We start from the raw sequence: 23,493 nt of genomic DNA, 5'->3' as shown, positions 1-23,493 counted from the left end.
TTACATAAAAACAAAGGAAGTAAAAATGTTTAGATCTTTAGAGGTTTAGACTCCTTTGAATCGGATAATGTGTTGTCACGATTTACAAGTTGTATGTGATTTTTGCCACTTGTGAACGATGAGCGTGATTGATATTTTATTTGAACGCAACAACAAACTCTTTCAATGCAAGTAGCACGAAAATCGCTTCTCCAAAACGCAAACATAATGGGATTGAGAATGGACGGTAAATATCGCAACAGTTGAAGAATGAAGTCGAGGCTATCATTGTCCATTGATCCCACAAAGGTTTCATAGAAGACATAAGAAAAATATGGTGCCCAGCAAAGAATGAAAATGATCAACATATTAAAGGAAAAACAAAACACATAGGAAAATAAACAAAAATAGACACAGGGAACGAAACTACATTAAAAAAGGGAGAAAAAAATAACAGTCCTACTTTTTTCTTTGACGTGCAGGTTTGGCCAAACTATAACATTCTTGAATCTTTTTTCTCAATCTAATGTCATAGTCGCATAGTTCGTAAGACGCAGCGAAATTTTGCATTGCATCATTGTATTGGCAAGCTTTAAGACTGCGTCTACAATGAGAAAAGATAATTCGAAAAAGCGATGTTCTAAATTTGATTTAAATTTGAGCAGCCAATTCAAAATTTGTAACCCAGTAAAGTATTCACATACACTGCTAAAAAATTCCCAATAGTTACTAAATTGCTACTTTGAATACTTAATGGCTCGACCCGAATCCTAATCTCCCGGCAATTCCACTACTTTCATTAAAGCTAAAAAGTTACAACATTTGGATTAGGTGTCCTATCCCTATTGGTGCTGAAAATATACAATACAATACAATATTACCTTCCACTTATAACATACATCTTGTATGCTTCTTTCTCGTTCGATGACAAAAGACACGGACATCGTCGAATGTTAAATGAAGTCGATTGGTAAATGGAAGTTGGGCAACATGTTGTGTATGTAAGGGATGACTCATAATCTAAAATATCAGAAAACAGCATCAAATGCATTGTCTTTTTTTACCGAGGGAAGTCGACACATTATTAAAATCAGTTTTGTTTACCTGGAATATTGCCTGATCCTCCACTGTTTTTTTCAATTTTTTTTTCATCCTTTATTTCTATAACCTTTGAACCATTAACAATGGCTAATGCACCATCCTTGTTATTCTTCTGAACTTCATTCTCACCATCTTTCCCAACATCAGATACAACATTGTCATCTTTACTCTCAACATCATATTTACTATTCTGGTCAACATTCTCAATATCAGATGTACCCTTTTCAGCATCAGATGTACCATTTTTATCAACATTCTCGTCATCAGATGTACCATTTTTATCAACATTCTCGCCATCAGATGTACCATTTTCATCAAGATTCTCCACATCAGATGTATCATTTTCATCATCATACTCAACATCAGATGTACCATTTTCATCAACATTCTCAACATCAGATGTACTATTTTCATCATCATACTCAACATCAGATGTACCATTTTCATCAACATTCTCAACATCAGATGTATCATTTTCGTCATCATTCTCAACATCAGATGTACCTTTCTCGTCATCACTCTCAATACTAGATGTACCATACTTCTTATCATACTCAACATCAGATGTACCATTTTCGTCATCATTCTCAACATCAGATGTACCATTCTCGTCATCACTCTCAACACCAGATGTACCATTTTCATCATTATCTTTATCATACTCAACATCAGATAAGCCATTTTCGTCATCATTTTCCACATAAGACGTACCATTTTTGGTATCGTTTTCAACATCAGATGTACTATTTTCATCATCATTCTCAACATCAGATGTACTATTTTTATCATCATTCTCAACATGAGATGTACTATTTTCATCAACGTTCTCAACATCAGATGTACCATTTTCATCAACGTTCTCAACATCAGATGTACCATTTTCATCATGATCTTTATCATACTCAACATCAGATAAGCCATTTTCGTCATCATTTTCCACATAAGACGTACCATTTTTGGTATCGTTTTCAACATCAGATGTACTATTTTCATCATCCTTCTCAACATCAGATGTACTATTTTCATCATCATTCTCAACATCAGATGTACTATTTTCATCATCATTCTCAACATCAGATGTACTATTTTCATCATCATTCTCAACATCAGATGTACCATTTTCATCAACGTTCTCAACATCAGATGTACCATTTTCATCACGATCTTTATCATACTCAACATCAGATAAGCCATTTTCGTCATCATTTTCCACATAAGACGTACCATTTTTGGTATCGTTTTCAACATCAGATGTACTATTTTCATCATCATTCTCAACATCAGATGTACTATTTTCATCATCATTCTCAACATCAGATGTACTATTTTCATCATCATTCTCAACATCAGATGTACCATTTTCATCAACGTTCTCAACATCAGATGTACCATTTTCAATATCAGATGTACCATTTTCTTCAACATTCTCCTCATCAGATGTACCATTTTCATCAACATTCTCGTCATCAGATGTACCATTTTCATCAACATTCTCAACATCAGATGTACCATTCTCGTCATCACTCTCAATACTAGATGTACCATACTTCTTATCATACTCAACATCAGATGTACCATTTTCGTCATTATTCTCAACATCAGATGTACCATTCTCGTCATCACTCTCAATACTAGATGTACCATACTTCTTATCATACTCAACATCAGATGTACCATTTTCGTCATTATTCTCAACATCAGATGTACCATTCTCGTCATCACTCTCAACACCAAATGTACCATTTTCATTGTGATTTTTATCATACTCAACATCAGATAAGCCATTTTCGTCATCATTTTCCACATAAGATGTACCATTTTTGGTATCGTTTTCAACATCAGATGTAATATTTTCATCATCATTCTCAACATCAGATGTACTATTTTTATCATCATTCTCAACATTAGGTACACTTTTCTCAACATAAGATGTAACATTTTCATCATCATTCTGAACATGGGGTGTACCATTCTTGTTATCATACTCAACATCAGACACAACATTTTAATCATCACTCTTAACATCAGACGTGCCATTCTCATCATCGCTCTCAACAATAGATACACAGTTATCGTCATCCATCCTAACGTCAGATGCATTATTTTCACCATGTTGGCCAAAGTCAAATGCACCGTTCTGATCATCGTTCTCAACATTAGATACACAGTTATCGTCATCCATCCTAACGTCAGATGCATAATTTTTAGCATTCCTGCCAAAGTCAAATGTACCTTTCTCATCATCGTTCTCAACATCAAATGCTCTATCATCGCCATCTATCCTAATGCCAGATGCATTATTTTCGCCATCCTCCTCGACATCCTCAATAATATAACCCTCATTTGTCTTGTTATCTTCATAAACATTTTCCTTCTCGATGTTTTTCTCGACGTCAGATGCATTAATTTTTTTGCCCGCAGTATTATTGTTTATTTTTACTCCTTGATAAAAAACTTCATTGATTGCAACCTCCAGTCTGTCTTCACTATCACCACTCAACAGTAACGCGTATTTCTTAAAAGAAAAAATGTGCAAATGTCAATTGTTGTAGGGATTGCTATACAAATAATAAGTTTTTTTATGCTATTCGAGTTAAGCAGTGGACTGATCTAAATCTTCATAAATAACGCTGTTCAAGAATGAATCGCGTGTTCTAAGTAATACCTTTTCACAACCGGTATGCAAATGTTACAAAACTTACAATGATAACTTACAATGAAAACTTACAGTGACTTTTCAAAAAAATTTTTAGTCTTGGCAAAATGCCTAAAGAATTCTTAAATTGGATTGTATAAATAAAACGAATGGACTTAACCAAACAGTTGGGTTGCGTAATTTTAAAAAACGCCGAATTCTCAATACAGCACATAATGTTTTTACTCGGTTAAGGAGATGTCGGGGCTTCTCTACAGCGTCTTAAATTCATAAATATCTCAGTTATCACGTACTTATATAACACCATATCTATTATCACGTACATCATATATTAACACCATACATGTTATCACGTTCTTATATAACACCATACGATCCTATCACGTACTTCTATAACACCATACGATCCTACTTACTCTTGTTACAAGTGTCAGGTGAATCACGAGGAGTGTCGCTGTCAAGGGTAATTGTGGAAAATTGTTTTTCTAAAGCATTAGCATCGACTTTCTCATTCAAACCAGTTAGATCAATAATGTCATTAGCAATTGGAGGACACTACAAAGAAAAGTATCAGGAAAATTATCACAGAAGGGCAAAATGTTGTTATATTTCAGGAAAGGGTGCAAAGGAGAGTACACCCTGTCCTAGACTTGGCAAGAAGGTATGAAGGATGGGGTAACAATTTCACTAAAAATAGCTAATATATCAAACAATCAAGCTAAAGCAATTGTGATTAGTGTTAAATGCAGCGCACTTTCAAAAATCTTTCAATCAAAATAAAAATTAACAGAATTTAAAAAAAGTCTGACATGGTTTGGTAGCACGTAACCACCAAAATCTAATCCAAACTAGAACACACCCCGACAGAAACCAAAGTTGATTCTACCCTGTTATGTAATTACCTTGCTTATCGTGTGAGTTTTAAAACCACGGGAATCACTTTGTGCAGGTTTGAATACTCTAGGAACTTGATCCGTAATCTTGATCTGACGACGAACCTGGGAGAAATTGTCCGACAATTAGACTATCGAGAAGTGACTGCAATGTTATCACCATGGTAACTGTACCCGTCGTCTGGGAGGTAGGCCCTTATGAAAGATTTGATGGTATTTTGTCTCGGTAACCTTTAATTTTTTTTCACAGGACTCAATCGAAGGGACAAACCATTTTCTGTGGGAAAGTTTTGTTCAAGAAACTGTTTCAAGCTTTCAGCTTTTTGCACTGCTTCTTGTAGAGTGGTCTCTTTGTCGATCAGGAAGGTCATACTGTGTATTTGGCCCAGTTGTTTTTGCAAGATCTTTCTGAGCCTTTTGGAACTTTTGTTTGAAGTAGTTTCAAACTTAACTGTTTCTTCGTGGGGTATGTCGTGGATATATTTTTTGTTATCAGAAGACAACGATTCTTGCAAAACAACGTCTCTTTTGATGGTGCTCCATGATGACGTATTGGCTTCCTCTAGTTCTTCTGGCGTAGTATCTTGTGGCAATCCAAGAGGTTCATTGTCGAGAGTGATGAAAACGCTATTTCGGTAGTCTTCTGGAAGACTTTCGAAATCCCACTCCTCATAGAAAGAAAAAACTGCGAAAAAATGTTTGCAAGGGAAATGGGTAGTGTGCCATATGTTGCAGGTACAACTTGGTTCTCGGAAGTCTACGAAATGTTTCTTTCCAACATTTCTCTCACTCTTGACATTGAACGTGCCCTTCTTTAAATTAACCGGAGTTATGTCGTCCTGTTTGTAAATGGCTGAAGCGTATCGATTTTTAAGACAACATTTCAAAATGTGCGGAGGTCTGTTGTGCAAGTATTTTGGGATTGATGGGTTGTACTTGCAGTAGGCGCTGCTCAGTCGCAGGTTTGCATCCAAATAGTGCTGAAGAACATCGGGAATGAAAGATTCAACCAACATCACCGCAATACCATACACAGATTTGTCAATACTTTGGGGTAAGTATTCGTATTTAAAGACTCTGTTTTGAGCCTCAACGCCATTGTTAGTATTAACAATGTTGGTGACTTGCTGTTTTCGAAAAGCGTGTGCCCATCTGACAGCGCAAGAAAACCACTTACGGTAAACATATTCTCTCATCTTGCTGCATTCTTTATACACTTTGGATTCGCGAAAATCTTTTACTGCCTTGTCGTGCTCCTGTTTGGTACTAACATTAGCAATCTTCTTCATTTGCAAAAGGAAGTGTTGTTGCTGTTCATATGACAATCCATTCTTGCTTGCTGAAGCCCACCGTTTTAGCGCTTGCAACCTTTTGAAATAAAGTCAAAATATTGCTTTTAGATTTTGTTTCTTGCTATTATAACTGAAATTTTGAGTTTACATGATGATGTTTTTCGGAATATGTTACAAATTGTTTGCAGTATGGTGCAACAATTGAAAATAAACTACGAGACCTGAAACTGTTCAAGAAGTTCTTCCATTTGCTCCACCGTTCCATCAATGTATCCTGTGCAGTAATTTTCCAGAATTTGCACACTTGGCTATCTAGGTGCAGTTAAGGCGAGACCGATAAAGCACTTGAAAAACGCAAGTACATATACGTAAGAATGAAAAGTGCGCAAATATTCAGCATAATGAGTATAGGCATTGAGGATAGGCCATTTCCTATGATCTAAGAAGTAGCTTCTAGATTTAGTAGCATCTCATACGTAAATTTAACGTCACAATGCGCGTTTGAAGCAACATTTGTTATAAAAATGACGACAGAACATATTACAAGCAAGCTCAATAACAAAGAATAATATACTTCGCAATGCGCGTTTGCAGTAACATTCGTTATAAAAAAGACCGCATATTTTGTAAAAGCCAAATGAACATATAATAAAATGTGGGCGCTGTGCTGTATACTTTGTGTTGATTTGTGTTATGAAATTTTATACAAGAAACATATTGTACTTATAGCGATTATTATGTAAAGGCTTTTGCCGCTGACCATAAAGCTAATAGGCGCGTCCCCGATCATCGTCCGGGTCATAGCAAGCCCCTGATTATATGAGTCTTCATTGGTCTTCATGAATTGAATCACGACTTCCAATTTTGAATAACTGTAGTTGTTGTTTCACAAATAATATATATATTGAGCTAACTGCGTTATATCTACCCGTAAATGGATACAATACAAACCTCGAAACCGAACTGCTTGATTGTGTGTAGTTCGTCGTGCGAAGGTAAGTAACTGTGTTTGGTTTGACACTCTTAGTTGTGAAATATAGGTTTAAATATGAACCTGTTGAACTATTCGAATATCATAATGAGTAATTTTATTAATAATAGATCAATTACTGGATGACTTATTGCTTTTGTTTTGAACTTTATTTCCCTCTTTATTTTGTGTACAACCACATCACAACAATTTATTGTATTCTAATACGTACAAATTACACTTACCTACGAAGCACACGATGACATTCACTTAATGTGATGTGATCATACTTGAGCATAAAGTACTTTTGACACAATTTCAATTTAGATCTTCTAACATTGTAATGAACTTTCTTATCAACACTAATGTTTGCATGCATTGTAATATGTAAATGCTAAAGCTATTGTTGGTTGTTAGATTTTATTTTACAATTTACATACAGTCAAGTCTGTATTAAACAGCACCATATTACGTACCATTTTTATTAAATAGTCAGTTATCAGTGTATTCCATAAGTTTTATAATATATACTCTGATCAACTTTTTTAAGGTCCTAACCTAGTATATGACTTCATATTACTGTCAGGTTAAGTAACCATAGCACATAATACAATATGTAATAAAATCAGTTTTTTGGAATTTGTCTAAGTCTTTTTTTGAGCATTCTGCCAAAACAAACAAAAATTTGTGATTATTTTGCATGATTATTTTTTAAGCTCTGCTTCCATTTTATAAATTTTCTAATTTCCACCCAAAACATAAACAGTACAATCAATACTCAGTAATTGCATACATTAACATATTTTATCAGTCCTAGGTTTTAGGTAGATTACATATTGTAAATATATACTACTATAATTTGTGTTATTATATCTTCAAAGAGAAAGTGGTCAATGCCAGTAGTGGATCTAGGGTGAGTCAGAAGACATTAGAAAATATTCTTTAGAAATTTTTCATCATTAGTTTTATTGACCTGGTATTTGAGATGCTGTTACTATATTCTGACTTACACTAGATTTGCCATCGCTCATAAACTAAATAAAGCAAAAAGTCAATAGAATGAAAAGTTCACGTTTTCTACTGATGATATCTAACACTTGTCGAAACATTTGGATCAAAAATTTACTTTATATGTTGTGTCTATTGTCTTGCACTTTATTAAAATTCTCTTTGGCAGTCATAATTATCTCATAGCATTTATGATCCATTTGCATGGATCATCAGGTGATTCAACCCGACTGATTTTCTTGTAAAGTCTAATGGTGTATTTTGTGATAAGAATATTCAATGATTTAAGTACAGTATAATTTGATGGTGAGTTAATAAATAGTTCTGCTTACAACTATCAAATCATTTTCATCAATTTTTAAATGAAAACAGTTATATGAAATCCTTCTGTTGTTGAAAAAATCCAACTGTTTTGTATTTATCATTTTAGGTGTCTCCGCGTCATCATTTATACATGCATTTACGTTGACAAATTCCACATTCAATGTTCAAATTGTTACGCCACAGGTAGCCGAAAAGTATTTAAATATTGCTATAATATTCAATTATACGTATGTATAAAATGTTACCTATTATTTGTATCTTCATCTATACAATTAACGTTATCTTCCTCAGCATTTTCAACTGTATCTTCCACAAAATTATGAACTTTATCTTTTCAAACGTCATCATCTCCATCTTTTCAATACCAATGATTCAAACGTCATTAAATTGTACCCATGTTTTTTACGCCTTTATATTCATGTCAATTTTATTTTTCTTAGAATTATTAACTTCATTTTCAAATAAAACAATCGATCATAGTTCTAACTTGATACACGCGTTTATCTAAATATGCCATTAAGATGAAGATACGCATCTTGATAAATTTTCGTTTTTGTTTTTTATGATTAAGGGGCGACAGATTGAATACACTAGGTCTGATGACAGCAGCAAAAGATGGATCAATGAATTTCGAACGAAAACAATATCAGTTCCTGGAAAATTAGAAAATATTCAAGGTTCTGTAAATAATATGCATTGTCTCAATCCAGTTACAAGCGAGAAATTCCATACCATTGACATGAGCTATTTTCAAAATGAATTACTGTGATTTTATTTTTAATGTGTTGTCGCACATTACGTACATACACTTCGTAAACACCATACGGGACAAAGCATTTATACGTTAACTACTGTGTTGATTATTTTCTTATAAAAATGTGACTGGCTTATTTTGGTTTATTTACTGTATACTAGCATCAAGATATGCAGCGATCCTTATACCAAGTTCGCCTGGTGCCTGTCACGATTTAGTGGATAATGATGAATTATCAACTCTACTAAATCGTTTTATAGAACAAAAAAGTGAGTTTATAGCATCTTTTCATTCATAACCGATGCAAAATAGCTACGTTGAGAAATTTAGATCTACAGTTGTTACTAAACGTCACAGGTAAGGTAAAGAAAACGTAATAAAAACGCCTCCAAACATTAAAGCTCTGGTCTGGAATGTCAAATAAAAAAACTCAATTACTATTTTTTGCCCAAAAGACAAAAATTGGATACTATCTTAGACACGAAACAAATTTTTATATCCCTGTCATTAAAACTAACAGAACAAGAACTCTTTATTTTTTGCCTCTTTTATTTCTTAAGTTTTTCTAGTTACCTATCATTTGAATATTATTAATATAAATAGTCATAATTTTCTGGTATACTGTTAAACTATGCGTAATTCAGCATTTTGCTGAGATTGTAATTCTGATTAAAATTGCAAGCGTTTTCGTTTCCAAAATAGGATAGTTCAAAAGCCTTGTTTGTTACAGCCAGTATTCTTAAGATTAAATAATGGCAGATCTTTGATTTGATGTTGTCTTTTTGCCAAAGTATTTATTTTTTCATAGTGATACTATCTTTTATTCAGAACCAATTTGTGCAGTTGGATATGGTGTAGCAGCTTTGTTCTCTGCCAGAGGGGAAGGCGAGAAGTCGCTCTGGAGTTTTAAGAATTATTCACTCACTGCAGTAAGAAATTGATTTACACCTCAACGTAAACTTTGGGAGGAGGAGGGGGGAAGTTCAAGTTAAAGTTAAACTTACCACGCTAAATCTAAAGCAGGAAAAATATTTTTAAAAGCGCACTTGATTGTTGCTTTTTCTTTTTCCACAAATAAAACCATCATTATTTCCAGTGAGAAATTCAACACCTTTCAATCATATCTGAGATAGGGGTAACATTTCTGAAACTACACTGATTCCTTGTTGTTTTTCTCCAATCTAATAAAGCCATCATTATTTGAAGTTGCAAAAACTGATAACTTCAACACTCTACCTATAATTCCGGAAGATTTTATCAGGGATCACGGAGGAACGTATAGTGGTAAGGACCATTCATAATGCTGTAGCAAATTTATTTCAGTATCATGTATTGACTAAATATTATACATTTTAGCCAGCGAATGTGATGCCGTACATGTAATAATGGACCGTCATGTTATTACCGGACAAAATGATCAGTCAACTCTTTGCGCCGTACAAAATTTGATATTATTATGTAACGCAAGGTAACCACCCATTTTTCTTAGCTTGGTTAGCCTGTTTGTGGGCTACCTCGTTTATTGTTATTGTACTATAATTGTCATGAAACTTTCCATCGACCTCGACGTCTAATGTATGTAACTTAAATTGAATTGTAAATCGGTATCTTGTCTAATTTTCTCGGCTGTGTACCCATTTTTCAATATTTGTTTTTATTTTAGACATGGAAAAACAAAGTCATAATGGTATTAATATGCAACATAACCAGACGTTGTCGAGCCGCTTAATGATAACCAGTAAATTGGTGTTCACCTTCCATTCGGATTTATCAATACCATAAATTTAATTATGGCCTGTAATTACAAACAAAAGACCAGTTTAAAGTTTTATTTTAATCAAAAATAAGAAAATCTCTGGTTTTGGAACTTCGAAAAAAGATGTTTTCCATCCGGACTTCCAGGGAAATCAAATCAAACCTAGTAGAAATATGCAGCAGGGCTGCATAAACTATTCTATTTTCTGGGACCACAAGGCCAATAAAAATATTTTCTGCAAGAAACCGCCTCATGTGAATTTTCACTTATCTAATACGAATGAAATCTCTTGTATCAACCACAGTGACACAGCTAGAGGGGGGGGCAAACAACACCAATCCTCTCTTCAAAAACTATGTTATACTTACAGTACAATGGTCAAACGACAGTCATGGCCCCCGTTCCCTTTTAAATGGTCTACCTTGACAGAAAATCCTGGCTATGTCACTGATCAATCACTTCTAACAAATGCAGTAGATTATTATGAAACGGGTCGTAAGAACTGCAAAGATGACTTTATCTAACTACGTTCTGACTTTCTGAGTTCTAACAGTGTGCTTTCATATATCTCAAGCTTGACTATTCAAGGCTGGTTTTCATATGAGATAATTTCTTAGTTTTTGACGAATGAAAACCGAAATCATAATTATCATAATTTTTCAAGACAATTACAACCGTCTTACAAAAGCCTAACTTTGATGAAAACCGCGATTCCCGTCAATTCAGATAAAATACAACAAAGATTTAGTGACCAAGCCTCGTTTACAACGAATTAAGGCAAATGAATTACGTCAAATAAAGACGAATTATGACAATTGGAAACCAGCCTTGAAAACATTTACAAAAAATGATTTCTGACGAATTATGAGGTACGGGGCGAAAATCAGCCCTCAGTTTCTTTTCCTTGAGAACTCTACAACTTTTTGTACTTTTAACCACTTTTTTCCGCCAAGCTCAAAAATTTTTTGGGACGTAAGGTCCCATGGTCTGCTATATTAGGCAGCCGTGGAAATGTGTCGCAAATATTTTAGTAATAACACTTCTTAAGTAAATGGTTTGAACCCGGGAGTATCTTTCCTTTTTTTTGGATGCATATTGTCCAGGTTAGTAGAGTCCTGAGAAGGACTGTTGTTGATGTTAACTGACGTTTAAACAACCTTAGCGGTAGTTATCTTTAGAGTCAAGAAGACTACCGCTAAGGTTGTCGAAACGTCAGTCAACGTCAACAACAACAGTCCTTCTCAAGACTCTACTAACCTGGACGATCTACATCCACAAACATGCAATAACACTTCTATTTATGTGAATATTTTGGGACGATCTCAAGCACTTTATAAGACAACAAAATAAATTCATACAAACAAGAAACTATTTCTCAATATATGCTAAAATATATTATGGTTCACGAAAACTTCCGAGGTTTTTCAAATCAACTCTTCAGCTTCATTGCAAACAAAATACGTATCATCTATCAAAAGATGTTGAGCAACTATTTTCTGTAAAGTTAGGTCATTTATAATTGAAAATGTTCCAAAAGCCTCCTTACACGTACACCCAAGCAAAAATTGTGCTCAATGAAACCCATATACACTGATACAAAAATAAAAACACGTAATGAAACTTACATATTTTAAAAGGCCAAATGGCGGCAAATTGTGTTGGGAACACACACATCTACATGAAATAAACGGGAAAAATTTCGGCAACACGACCATAGTTGATATTTCAATATTTTTGACAATTTTGACTTTCTTTTCTTCTCGGGAATACGCAAAAAGACATCCACCAAAAGGCGCATCCGAAATAATTTTTCCGACTTTCGAAGTTTATCATAAGATTCATAAAAGAGATTGTGGAATAAGGGAAACATATATGTTACATTTCAGTATCAGACAAACTCAAAGTGTCAAACTCAAGTCAACCATTGAGTTCAATGAATAATTTGTCAGAATAGAAACTTGCACCAATGCTACGCATATGTTAGGCACTGAGATATGCTGTTCTTGACTATACAGTTAAATGAGTGCAGTGAGGAGTTGTGTGACGTTTCGTGCTCCTACTTCGATGTTTTTTTAATGAAAATAGCACACACGCGATTCCCAAAAATGTAATAAAACTGCCTATTGACCTATTTGAAAGCTTGAGTAATTTTACAGTAAATCAAATTATGTTCTGCAAATCAAGAGAAGTGTTTGAGAAGAAAAAAGTGTTACAAATGAAAAAGAGTATTTTTATAAATTTTATTAAAAGTTTAAATCTGATTTTCAAAGGAGGCTGCATTGAGTTCGTTGAAGATATTGTTCCAGGTGACAAGAGTTCTCTGGGGTCACTGGTTAACTGTTAAATGGTCACTGACTTTAAAATGGTCACTGAAAAATGGTCAAAGTTAAAAAAATAGAAATGAAAATGAAAATGAAAAATGAAAAATGAAAATGGAAATGAAAAATGAAAATGGAAAATCAAAATGGAAAATGGAAAAAAATGAAAATGAAAATGAAAATGTCACAGTTAAATGGTCACTGACTTTCACATGACATCATAGATGTCATAGACACACAGTTACACAACCGGCTTTAGAGTTGTGAAATCTGATCGACTTTGTTGAGCAACTTTGTTTACTAGCGAAAATATAACATCGTGTCTGTGATCTCAAATATAAATGAAGGAGTTGGTGATACAGGTGAGCGGGCTATTCATAGATGCGTTTCTTCAATACCCTGTAAGCTGTTCACTAGCGTTCTGTATTGCGTTGTATATATTGTATCCTGTCTATTATAAAGACACAGAAGCAACTAAAGGATTGAGATGGATAGTGTCGTGTTTTGCTATCTTTATACTCTTGTCAGTAGCATCAATTTTCTTTGTACCACAATTCAGGATGGCCACTGATCGAATTATATTTCGACCAACACCATCTTGTTCAACTTTTGATAATCCTGCTCGGTATATTTGCCTCACTTTTAACGAGAAACATCAACAAGTGTTCTATACAACTACATGGAGAAAATGCAGCAGATCTGATGAAAACATGCAAAATGCCAGCAATTACTACATTACTTCATCATGGATACCGTCGTTTGATCATTTCGTTACAAGAGAACGGATGCTATTTCAACCTGAACATACACAAGACGAAGTAAAAAATCCGTACTATTTGCCTGAAAACTACTGCGTTCGAGCAGCTGGACCTAGTGATGGAGAACGAGTGAAAGTTGCTTTCTATAGCATTAAAGGAACTGACCTACATCTACTCGATTCTGGCTACATTAACTCAAGCATTCTTAAAGAATTTCATTCTGGTTGGTACCAAGTTTCGAACTGTAGGTCAGACCTATCCAGATGGATGTTTGATTGTTCAAATGGATACGTCAGCTCAAACTATGTTAGATTACCGCAGTATACGAGAATTTTGCTTCTCGAACAACGAAGTAAACTTGAAAAGTAAATAACTATTATTCCACTTGAGTTGTGGACTCTGAAGTTGATTTCATTACACAACACAAAAAATTAGCGTCTTTGTGAAGTAAAGCAACATCTTGTTTTATTTGCAGTTGTTCTGAAGAGCCTCGGAAGAGTTCAATAAATGTTATATTGTATTGTATTGTATCATGCAAATGTTTAGTGGCTGACCTTAGGCGATATCATCGAACACAAGTGAATGGTAAAATAACTCAATTTCTTGATAACATGAATTAAAAAATCACAGACTTTTTAGTGTCACATCCCCAAATCCTTGCTCCGTTCGCGCCTGCCATCATGTATTAAATGCACACGAGAACTGGCACTGTCTACCAAAATAGCAATTTTAAGAACCGCGTCTTTTAGGAACCGCGAAATTGTTTCAATGAATTTGAAGACTTCCAGGTTTTCATATGACATAATTTCTTAGTTTTTGTCGAATGAAAACCGTAATCATAATTATCATATTTTTTCAAGACAACTACAACCGTCTTACAAAAGCCTAACTTTGATGAAAACCGTGATTCCCGTCAATTCAGATAAAATACAACAAAGATTTAGTGACCAAGCCTCGTTTACAACGAATTAAGGCAAATGAATTACGTCAAATAAAGACGAATTATGACAATTGGAAACCAGCCTTGAAAACATTTACAAAAATGATTTCTGACGAATTATGAGGTACGGGGCGAAAATCAGCCCTCAGTTTCTTTTCCTTGAGAACTCTACAACTTTTGTACTTTTAACCACTTTTCTCCGCCAAGCTCAAAAATTTTTGGGACGTAAGGTCCCATGGTCTGCTATATTAGGCAGCCGTGGAAATGTGTCGCAAATATTTTAGTAATAACACTTCTTAAGTAAATGGTTTGAACCGGGAGTATCGTTTCCTTTTTTGGATGCATATTGTCCAGGTTAGTAGAGTTCTGAAGGACTGTTGTTGATGTTAACTGACGTTTAAACAACCTTAGCGGTAGTTATCTTTAGAGTAAAGAAGACTACCGCTAAGGTTGTCGAAACGTCAGTCAACGTCAACAACAACAGTCCTTCTCAGGACTCTACTAACCTCGACGATCTGCATCCACAAACATGCAATAACACTTCTATTTATGTGAATATTTTGGGACGATCTCAAGCACTTTATAAGACAACAAAATAAATTCATACAAACAAGAAACTATTTCTCAATATATGCTAAAATATATTATGGTTCACGAAAACTTCCGAGGTTTTTCAAATCATCTCTTCAGCTTCATTGCAAACAAAATACGTATCATCTATCAAAAGATGTTGAGCAACTACGTAAGTCCAAAATTTCTATCTGTGAGTGTTACACATATATGACAAGGTAACCATGTTCATTGAGTCTTAAACTTAAAATTCTGTCCACATTATTTTTTGAGCAGGTGGTCGCTTTCTGAAATAAAGCTTCATAGGTAGTAAAAAAGTCACCAACCTAAAAGCTTCACTGGCTTTCGTTTCATTGTCACAATTAAATTGAAACACAACTTGACCTTCTTTCACTGTGGCAACATAGTGATCAACTTTACCTTGACCTTTTCCCATACGACTGCCTAAGGCTTTTTTTGTTACTGGTGTTGTAGGCTCAATTTTCCACAATTGTCTAGTTTTGGTTTTTCTTACAATAGATATCCTTGCAGCTTCTATTGTCTTTGACTTGATTCGTCCTGGTCCTCTTGCATAGATTGCAAAATCATACAGATCAACAAAATCATATCTTGGTGCAACATGTTGACTTTCTTTAGGTATGATTGATGATAAACGGGCTGACTGCCTATTACTAGGAGTAAACACCTGCAAATAATACGTACATATTATGAAATGCTTTCTAACACTAAAGTTTTTGAAAAAAGTGGTGATTCAACATCAGTAGCATAGTTTTAATTTGAAATGTTGATCCTGGAAACCTGGGTAAAAATCAAAAGTTTATTAATTTATCAAGAAAACTGAGTTATTGTTGCACACATAGGTGGAAAGCAATGTGTAAGTGAAAAAAGCTAACTTCAAAATTTGACACTTTCGTTTGCTTTCTGTCCAACTTTTTGTATGTTTTAGAGATGACCCAAATATATATAAAACCACCAAAAGACAAAATTTTGGTAATTTTTGATCCAGAGGGGCAATCAGTATGTTAATCTGACTGTTGACTTATCATGAAAACTGACCAGGTTAGTCCACCACATTTATACAAATAACTCATGAATCCAAACAGATCATCTTCAAAACTGTGGAGACTTTCCCATGCTCCAATTTTACCCAACTTCTAGTATGCTGTAAATTAGATCTAACCTAACATACAATGATAAATACCAAAACCAAAATTTTGCAATTTTAGAGGTAGGGGGTAATTTGGCATTTTTTCGACCTACCTAGTTGGTTAGTTATAAGCCAAAAATTCTGAAGGTTTAGAAACTATTTAATCTGTGCTAGCAATAGCTTCCTGGATTAAGTGGATTAAAAAAGGCCAAACTGCCAATTTGAAGGTTTGAAAGGAAGAAGGCAAGGATGATTTACTAAGGAGGGTGGTAGCAAGTGACTAAGCAAACATAACCATGATTTTTGTTTAATAGAGCACACTTCCAAATCACCCCACACAAAATCTGCATCCTAAAAATATAATGCCCTTTTTCAGAGAAATGAAAATAAACAATGGGAAAGTTAGGTTGGAAGTTTCGTTCTGTGATCCAAGTTTTTCTTTGTTTGCTCATGGCAAAAACAACAGAATTATAAAAAAAGAAAAATCTTTTAAAATCTTTTTAGCAAGACCAAAACGAGCAGACTGGCTCCACCACAGAGCATTAACCAAGGTTGGTTTGAAAATAAAGCTTTCCAAGTGTCGGCAAGGCATAACATATTATAACCCAAAATGAAGTTTGAGTAATGAAATCTTAGTAAACATATATGTGGTAGACATATGTGTCATTGAATATCTTTCGCATTCACAAATATTGTTTATACAGAATAATCTGTGTTTTTTTTTATGAACATAAATCTTTAGGCAATATTCAAAGCTTTGCAATAAAGACCATGTTCCCCTTCTCCAAACAAAAAACGCGTTTGGCAGATAAAGCCAGTCAAGCATTATTTTCAGTAAAGTTAGGTCATTTATGATTGAAAATGTTCCTCCTTACACGTACACCCAAGCAAAAATTGTGCTTAATGAAACCCATATACACTGATACAAAAATAAAAACACGTAATGAAAACTTACATATTTTAAAAGGCCAAATGGCGGCAAATTGTGTTGGGAACACACACATCTACATGAAATAAACGGAAAAAATTTCGGCAACACGACCATAGTTGATATTTCAATATTTTTGACAATTTTGACTTTCTTTTCTTCTCGGGAATACGCCAAAAGACATCCACCAAAAGGCGCATCCGAAATAATTTTTCCGACTTTCGAAGTTTATCATAAGATTCATAACAGAGATTGTGGGAAACATATATGTTACATTTCAGTATCAGACAAATTCAAAATGTCAAACTCAAGTCAACCATTAAGTTCAATGAATAATTTGCCAGAATAGAAACTTGCACCAATGCTAGTTTTTCAAAGGAGGCTGCATTGAGTTTGTTGAAGATATTGTTCCAGGTGACTCGAGTTCTCTGGGGTCACTGGTTAATAATTCCGAGACCACTCAAAGACACCGACTTTCACATGACATCATAGACACAGTAACACTACCGGCTTAAGAGTTGTGAAATCTGATCGACTTTGTTGAGCAACTTTGTTTACTCGCGAAAATATAATATCGCGTTTATGATCTCAAATATAAATGAAGGAGTTGGTGATACAGGTAAGCGGGCTATTCATAGATGCGTTTCTTCAATACCCTGTAAGCAGTTCACTAGCATTCTGTGTTGCGTTGTACATATTGTATCCTGTCTATTATTATAAAGACACAGAAGCAACTAAAGGATTGAGATGGATGGTGTCGTGTTTTGCTATCTTTATACTCTTGTCAGTAGCATCAATTTTCTTTGTACCACAATTCAGGATGGCCACTGATCGAATTATATTTCGACCAACACCATCTTGTTCAACTTTTGATAATCCTGCTCGGTATATTTGCCTCACTTTTAACGAGAAACATCAACAAGTGTTCTATACAACTACATGGAGAAAATGCAGCAGATCTGATAAAAACATGCAAAATGCCAGCAATTACTACATTACTTCATCATGGATACCGTCGTTTGATCATTTCGTTACAAGAGAACGGGTGCTATTTCAACGTGAACATACACGAGACGAAGTAAAAAATTCGTCCTATTTGCCTGAAAACTACTGCGTTCGAGCAGTTGGACCTAGTGATGGAGAACGAGTGAAAGTTGCTTTCTATAGCATTAAAGGAACTGACCTACATCTACTCGATTCTGGCTACATTAACTCAAGCATTCTTAAAGAATTTCATTCTGGTTGGTACCAAGTTTCGAACTGTAGGTCAGACCTATCCAGATGGATGTTTGATTGTTCAAATGGATACGTCAGCTCAAACTATGTTAGATTACCGCAGTATACGAGAATTTTGCTTCTCGAACAACGAAGTAAACTTGAAAAGTAAATAACTATTATTCCACTTGAGTTGTGGACTCTGAAGTTGATTTCATTACACAACACAAAAAATTAGCGTCTTTGTGAAGTAAAGCAACATCTTGTTTTATTTGCAGTTGTTCTGAAGAGCCTCGGAAGAGTTCAATAAATGTTATATTGTATTGTATTGTATCATGCAAATGTTTAGTGGCTGACCTTAGGCGATATCATCGAACACAAGTGAATGGTAAAATAACTCAATTTCTTGATAACATGAATTAAAAAATCACAGACTTTTTAGTGTCACATCCCCAAATCCTTGCTCCGTTCGCGCCTGCCATCATGTAATAAATGCACACGAGAACTGGCACTGTCTACCAAAATAGCAATTTTAAGAACCGCGTGTTTTAGGAACCGCGAAATTGTTTCAATGAATTTGAAGACTTCCAATTTTTTTGTGGAGTAGACTAAAAGTATAAGGAATATGGCAATTAGTTTGGTAAGATTGTATGTTATCGTTTAGAACACGCCTTATTGAGTTTGTTACCCTATAAAGGCAATAAAATAACATAGGGTGAATAATAGCAGTTTAGACTTGCCAATTTGATATCTGTCCTATAACACTTCTTTGATAACACTTCTATTTATGTGAATATTTTGGGACGATCTCAAGCACTTTATAAGACAACAAAATAAATTCATACAAACAAGAAACTATTTCTCAATATATGCTAAAATATATTATGGTGGTTCACGAAAACTTCCGAGGTTTTTCAAATCATCTCTTCAGCTTCATTGTAAACAAAATACGTATCATCTATCAAAAGATGTTGAGCAACTAAGTAAGTCCAAAATTTCTATCTGTGAGTGTTACACATGTATGACAAGGTAACCATGTTCATTGAATCTTATCTTAAAATTCTGTCCACATTATTTTTTGAGCAGGTGGTCGCTTTCTGAAATAAAGCTTCATAGGTAGTAAAAAAGTCACCAACCTAAAAGCTTCACTGGCTTTCGTTTCATTGTCACAATTAAATTGAAACACAACTTGACCTTCTTTCACTGTGGCAACATAGTGATCAACTTTACCTTGACCTTTTCCCATACGACTGCCTAAGGCTTTTTTTGTTACTGGTGTTGTAGGCTCAATTTTCCACAATTGCCTAGTTTTGGTTTTTCTTACAATAGATATCCTTGCAGCTTCTATTGTCTTTGACTTGATTCGTCCTGGTCCTCTTGCATAGATTGCAAAATCATACAGATCAACAAAATCATATCTTGGTGCAACATGCTGACTTTCTTTAGGTATGATTGATGATAAACGGGCAGACTGCCTGTTACTAGGAGTAAACACCTGCAAATAATATGTACATATTATGAAATGTTTTCTAACACTAAAGTTTTTGGAAAAAAGTGGTGATTCAACATCAGTAGCATAGTTTTAATTTGAAATGTTGATCCTGGAAACCTGGGTAAAAATCAAAAGTTTATTAATTTATCAAGAAAACGTATTGATAGTTATTGTTGCACACATAGGTGGAAAACAATGTGCAAGTGAAAAAAGCCAACTTCAAAATTTGACACTTTCGTTTGCTTTCTGTCCAACTTTTTGTATGTTTTAGAGATGACCCAAACATATATAAAACCACCAAAATACAAAATTTTGCTAATTTTTCATCCAGAGGGGACAATCAGTATGTTAATCTGACTGTTGACTTATCATGAAAACTGACCAGGTTAGTGCACCACATTTATAAAAATAACTCATGAATCTAAACAGATCATCTTCAAAAGTGTGGAGACTTTCCCATGCTCCAATTTTACCCAACTTCTAGTATGCTATAAATTAGATCTAACCTAACATACAATGATAAAACCACCAAAAACCAAAATTTTGCAATTTTCGAGGGTAGGGGGTAATTTGGCATTTTTTCGACCTGCCTAATTGGTTAGTTATAAGCCAAAAATTCTGAAGGTTTAGAAACAATTTAATCTGTGCTAGCAATAGCTTCCTGGATTAAGTGGATTAAAAAAGGCCAAACTGCCAATTTGAAGGTTTGAAAGGAAGAAAGCAAGGATGATTTACTGAGGGGTTACCAAGTGACTAAGCAAACATAACCATGATTTTTGTTTAATAGAGCACACTTCCAAATCACCCCACACAAAATCTGCATCCTAAAAATATAATGCCCTTTTTCATAGAAATGAAAATCCAAGTTTTTCTTTGTTTGCTCATGGCAAAAACAACAGAATTGTAAAAAAAGAAAAATCTTTTAAAATCTTTTTAGCAAGACCAAAACAAGCAGACTGGCTCCACCACAGAGCATTAACCAAGGTTGGTTTGAAAATAAAGCTTTCCAAGTGTCGGCAAGGCATAAAATATTATAACCCAAAATGAAGTTTGAGTAATAAAATCTTGGTAGACATATATGTGGTAGACATATGTGTCATTGTATATCTTTTGCATTCACAAATATTGTTTATACACAATAATCTGTGTTTTTTTATGAACATAAATCTTTAGGCAATATTCAAAGCTTTGCAATAAAGACCATGTTTGTTCCCCTTCTCCAATGTACGTATCCCCTTCCCCAAACAAAAAAACGCGTTTGGCAGATAAAGCCAGTCAGGCATTATTTTCTGTAAAGTTAGGTCATTTATGATTGAAAATGTTCCTCCTTACACGTACACCCAAGCAAAAATTCTGTTTAATGAAACCCATATACACTGATACAAAAATAAAAACACTTTATGAAAACTTACATATTTTAAAAGGCCAAGTGGCGGCAAATTGTGTTGGGAACACACACATCTACATGAAATAAACGGAACAAATTTCGGAAACACGACCATAGTTGATATTTTTGACAATTTTGATTTTCTTTTCTTCGCGGGAATACGCAAAAAGACATCCACCAAAAGGCACATCCGAAATAATTTTTCCGACTTTCGAAGTTTATCATAAGATTCATAACAGAGATTGTGGAATAAGGGAAACATATATGTTACATTTCAGTATCAGACAAACTCAAAGTGTCAAACTCAAGTCAGCCATTGAGTTCAATGAATAATTTGTCAGAATAGAAACTTGCACCAATGCTACGCATATGTTAGGCACTGAGATATGCTGTTCTTGACTATACAGTTAAATGAGTGCAGTGAGGAGCTGTGTGACGTTTCGTGCTCCTACTTCGATGTTTTAATGAAAATAGCACACACGCGATTTCCAAAAAATATAATACTACTGCCTATTGACCCATTTGAAAGCATGAGTAATTTTACAGTAAATCAAATTATGTTCTGCAAATCAAGAGAAGTGCTTGAGAAGAAAAAAGTGTTACAAATGAAAAAGAGTATTTTTATAAATTTTATTAAAACTTTAAATCTGATTTTCAAAGGAGGCTGCATTGAGTTCGTTGAAGATATTGTTCCAGGTGACTAGAGTTCTCTGGGGTCACTGGTTAAATGATTCACAGACCACTCAGAGACACTGACTTTCACATGACATCATAGATGTCAGACACAGTAACACTACCGGCTTTAGAGTTGCGAAATGTGATCGACTTTGATGAGCAACTTTGTTTACTAGCGAAAATATAACATCGCGTCTGTGATCTCAAATATAAATGAAGGAGTTGGTGATACAGGTGAGCGGGCTATTCATAGATGCGTTTCTTCAATACCCTGTAAGCAGTTCACTAGCATTCTGTGTTGCGTTGTACATATTGTATCCTGTCTATTATAAAGACACAGAAGCAACTAAAGGATTGAGATGGATGGTGTCGTGTTTTACTATCTTTATACTCTTGTCAGTGGCATCAATTTTCTTTGTACCACAATTCAGGATGGCCACTGATCGAATTATATTTCGACCAACACCATCTTGTTCAACTTTTGATAATCCTGCTCGGTATATTTGCCTCACTTTTAACGAGAAACATGAACAAGTGTTCTATACAACTACATGGAGAAAATGCAGCAGTTCTGATAAAAACATGCAAAATGCCAGCAATTACTACATTACTTCATCATGGATACCGTCGTTTGATCATTTCGTTACAAGAGAACAAGTGCTATTTCAACCTGAACATACACAAGACGAAGTAAAAAATCCGTACTATTTGCCTGAAAACTACTGCGTTCGAGCAGCTGGACCTAGTGATGGAGAACGAGTGAAAGTTGCTTTCTATAGCATTAAAGGAACTTACCTACATCTACGCGATTCTGGCTACATTAACTCAAGTATTCTTAAAGAATTTCATTCTGGTTGGTACCAAGTTTCGAACTGTAGGTCAGACCTATCCAGATGGATGTTTGATTGTTCAAATGGATACGTCAGCTCAAACTATGTTAGATTACCGCAGTATACGAGAATTTTGCTTCTCGAACAACGAAGTAAACTTGAAAAGTAAATCACCATTATTCCCTTGAGTTGTGGAAGCTGATGTTGATTTCATTAAACAACACAAAAATTAGCGTCTTTGTGAAGTAAAGCAACATCCCGTTGTTTTATTTGCAGTTGGCTCTGAAGAGCCTCGGGAGAGTTCAATAAATGTTATATTGTATTGTATTGTAACATGCAAATGTTTGGTGGCTAACCTTAGGCGATATCATCAAACACAAGTGAATGGTACAATAACTCAATTTCTGTCTACCAAAATAGAAATTTTAAGAACCGTGAAATTGTTTCAATGAATTTGAAGACTTCCAATTTTTTTGTGGAGTAGACTAAAAGTATAAGGA

General features: G+C 34.5%; 7 protein-coding genes and 1 long non-coding RNA gene across 8 annotated transcripts; 4 read left to right on the top strand and 4 right to left on the bottom strand.

Moving 5' to 3' along the window:
• Nucleotides 1-353: 353 nt before the first annotated feature.
• LOC124440431 (uncharacterized protein DDB_G0290685-like) lies at nucleotides 354-3,027 on the bottom strand. Its single transcript, XM_046990826.1, has 4 exons — nucleotides 3,017-3,027; nucleotides 1,084-2,960; nucleotides 861-999; nucleotides 354-583 (listed from the first exon to the last, which is right to left on the bottom strand). Exons 1-4 carry the CDS (start codon nucleotides 3,025-3,027, stop codon nucleotides 439-441), a joined length of 2,172 nt encoding a protein of 723 aa, XP_046846782.1. The 3' UTR covers nucleotides 354-438.
• On the bottom strand, nucleotides 3,025-4,731 carry LOC124440629. Its single transcript, XR_006946699.1, has 3 exons — nucleotides 4,639-4,731; nucleotides 4,153-4,291; nucleotides 3,025-3,595 (listed from the first exon to the last, which is right to left on the bottom strand). It is a non-coding gene; the product is annotated as an uncharacterized LOC124440629 (long non-coding RNA).
• A 2,002-nt stretch (nucleotides 4,732-6,733) lies between these two features.
• LOC124439999 (glutamine amidotransferase-like class 1 domain-containing protein 1) lies at nucleotides 6,734-10,978 on the top strand. Its single transcript, XM_046990311.1, has 8 exons — nucleotides 6,734-6,916; nucleotides 8,330-8,406; nucleotides 8,795-8,900; nucleotides 9,139-9,246; nucleotides 9,806-9,906; nucleotides 10,168-10,261; nucleotides 10,334-10,445; nucleotides 10,641-10,978. Exons 1-8 carry the CDS (start codon nucleotides 6,856-6,858, stop codon nucleotides 10,660-10,662), a joined length of 681 nt encoding a protein of 226 aa, XP_046846267.1. The 5' UTR covers nucleotides 6,734-6,855; the 3' UTR covers nucleotides 10,663-10,978.
• A 2,303-nt stretch (nucleotides 10,979-13,281) lies between these two features.
• LOC124440711 lies at nucleotides 13,282-14,334 on the top strand. The gene has a single exon (XM_046991140.1). The coding sequence runs from the start codon at nucleotides 13,393-13,395 to the stop codon at nucleotides 14,176-14,178; it is 786 nt and encodes a 261-aa protein (XP_046847096.1). The 5' UTR covers nucleotides 13,282-13,392; the 3' UTR covers nucleotides 14,179-14,334.
• Nucleotides 14,335-15,295: 961 nt separating this feature from the next.
• LOC124440387 (50S ribosomal protein L16-like) lies at nucleotides 15,296-17,577 on the bottom strand. The gene is made up of 2 exons (XM_046990780.1): nucleotides 17,422-17,577; nucleotides 15,296-16,004 (listed from the first exon to the last, which is right to left on the bottom strand). The coding sequence occupies exons 1-2, from the start codon at nucleotides 17,509-17,511 to the stop codon at nucleotides 15,564-15,566; spliced, it is 531 nt and encodes a 176-aa protein (XP_046846736.1). The 5' UTR covers nucleotides 17,512-17,577; the 3' UTR covers nucleotides 15,296-15,563.
• Nucleotides 17,578-17,952: 375 nt separating this feature from the next.
• On the top strand, nucleotides 17,953-18,937 carry LOC124440385. Its single transcript, XM_046990777.1, has 2 exons — nucleotides 17,953-18,013; nucleotides 18,117-18,937. The coding sequence occupies exons 1-2, from the start codon at nucleotides 17,977-17,979 to the stop codon at nucleotides 18,779-18,781; spliced, it is 702 nt and encodes a 233-aa protein (XP_046846733.1). The 5' UTR covers nucleotides 17,953-17,976; the 3' UTR covers nucleotides 18,782-18,937.
• Nucleotides 18,938-19,393: 456 nt separating this feature from the next.
• Nucleotides 19,394-21,655, bottom strand: LOC124440386 (50S ribosomal protein L16-like). The gene is made up of 2 exons (XM_046990778.1): nucleotides 21,514-21,655; nucleotides 19,394-20,104 (listed from the first exon to the last, which is right to left on the bottom strand). The coding sequence occupies exons 1-2, from the start codon at nucleotides 21,601-21,603 to the stop codon at nucleotides 19,664-19,666; spliced, it is 531 nt and encodes a 176-aa protein (XP_046846734.1). The 5' UTR covers nucleotides 21,604-21,655; the 3' UTR covers nucleotides 19,394-19,663.
• A 604-nt stretch (nucleotides 21,656-22,259) lies between these two features.
• On the top strand, nucleotides 22,260-23,433 carry LOC124439797. Its single transcript, XM_046990050.1, has one exon. The coding sequence runs from the start codon at nucleotides 22,377-22,379 to the stop codon at nucleotides 23,160-23,162; it is 786 nt and encodes a 261-aa protein (XP_046846006.1). The 5' UTR covers nucleotides 22,260-22,376; the 3' UTR covers nucleotides 23,163-23,433.
• The last annotated feature ends 60 nt before the right edge of the window (nucleotides 23,434-23,493 follow it).

The sequence above is a fragment of the Xenia sp. Carnegie-2017 genome, unplaced genomic scaffold (assembly GCF_021976095.1).
Source record: "Xenia sp. Carnegie-2017 unplaced genomic scaffold, XeniaSp_v1 HiC_scaffold_2, whole genome shotgun sequence".
In the NCBI taxonomy this organism is placed as follows: domain Eukaryota; kingdom Metazoa; phylum Cnidaria; class Anthozoa; order Malacalcyonacea; family Xeniidae; genus Xenia; species Xenia sp. Carnegie-2017.
The sequence above is the reverse complement of the archived record's forward strand: the minus strand, read 5'-3'. Positions and strand labels throughout refer to the sequence as shown.

What these genes read in the sequence shown, in the direction of transcription:
- LOC124439797 (XM_046990050.1), top strand. Translation starts at nt 22,377, where the DNA reads ATGAAGGAGTTGGTGATACAGGTGAGCGGGCTATTCATAGATGCGTTT.
- LOC124440387 (XM_046990780.1), bottom strand. Translation starts at nt 17,511, where the DNA reads ATGGTCGTGTTGCCGAAATTTTTTCCGTTTATTTCATGTAGATGTGTG. An exon ending in CATTTGGCCTTTTAAAATAT is followed by an intron (nt 16,005 to 17,421) that starts GTAAGTTTTCAT and finishes TATTATTTGCAG; the next exon opens with GTGTTTACTCCTAGTAATAG.
- LOC124440431 (XM_046990826.1), bottom strand. An exon ending in AGGATCAGGCAATATTCCAG is followed by an intron (nt 1,000 to 1,083) that starts GTAAACAAAACT and finishes CTGATATTTTAG; the next exon opens with ATTATGAGTCATCCCTTACA. An exon ending in ATGTATGTTATAAGTGGAAG is followed by an intron (nt 584 to 860) that starts GTAATATTGTAT and finishes TTCTCATTGTAG; the next exon opens with ACGCAGTCTTAAAGCTTGCC.
- LOC124440711 (XM_046991140.1), top strand. Translation starts at nt 13,393, where the DNA reads ATGAAGGAGTTGGTGATACAGGTGAGCGGGCTATTCATAGATGCGTTT.
- LOC124440386 (XM_046990778.1), bottom strand. Translation starts at nt 21,603, where the DNA reads ATGGTCGTGTTTCCGAAATTTGTTCCGTTTATTTCATGTAGATGTGTG. An exon ending in CACTTGGCCTTTTAAAATAT is followed by an intron (nt 20,105 to 21,513) that starts GTAAGTTTTCAT and finishes TATTATTTGCAG; the next exon opens with GTGTTTACTCCTAGTAACAG.
- LOC124440385 (XM_046990777.1), top strand. Translation starts at nt 17,977, where the DNA reads ATGATCTCAAATATAAATGAAGGAGTTGGTGATACAG. An exon ending in TGAAGGAGTTGGTGATACAG is followed by an intron (nt 18,014 to 18,116) that starts GTAAGCGGGCTA and finishes ATTATTATAAAG; the next exon opens with ACACAGAAGCAACTAAAGGA.
- LOC124439999 (XM_046990311.1), top strand. Translation starts at nt 6,856, where the DNA reads ATGGATACAATACAAACCTCGAAACCGAACTGCTTGATTGTGTGTAGT. An exon ending in GTGTAGTTCGTCGTGCGAAG is followed by an intron (nt 6,917 to 8,329) that starts GTAAGTAACTGT and finishes TTATCATTTTAG; the next exon opens with GTGTCTCCGCGTCATCATTT. An exon ending in AGAATTATTCACTCACTGCA is followed by an intron (nt 9,907 to 10,167) that starts GTAAGAAATTGA and finishes AATCTAATAAAG; the next exon opens with CCATCATTATTTGAAGTTGC.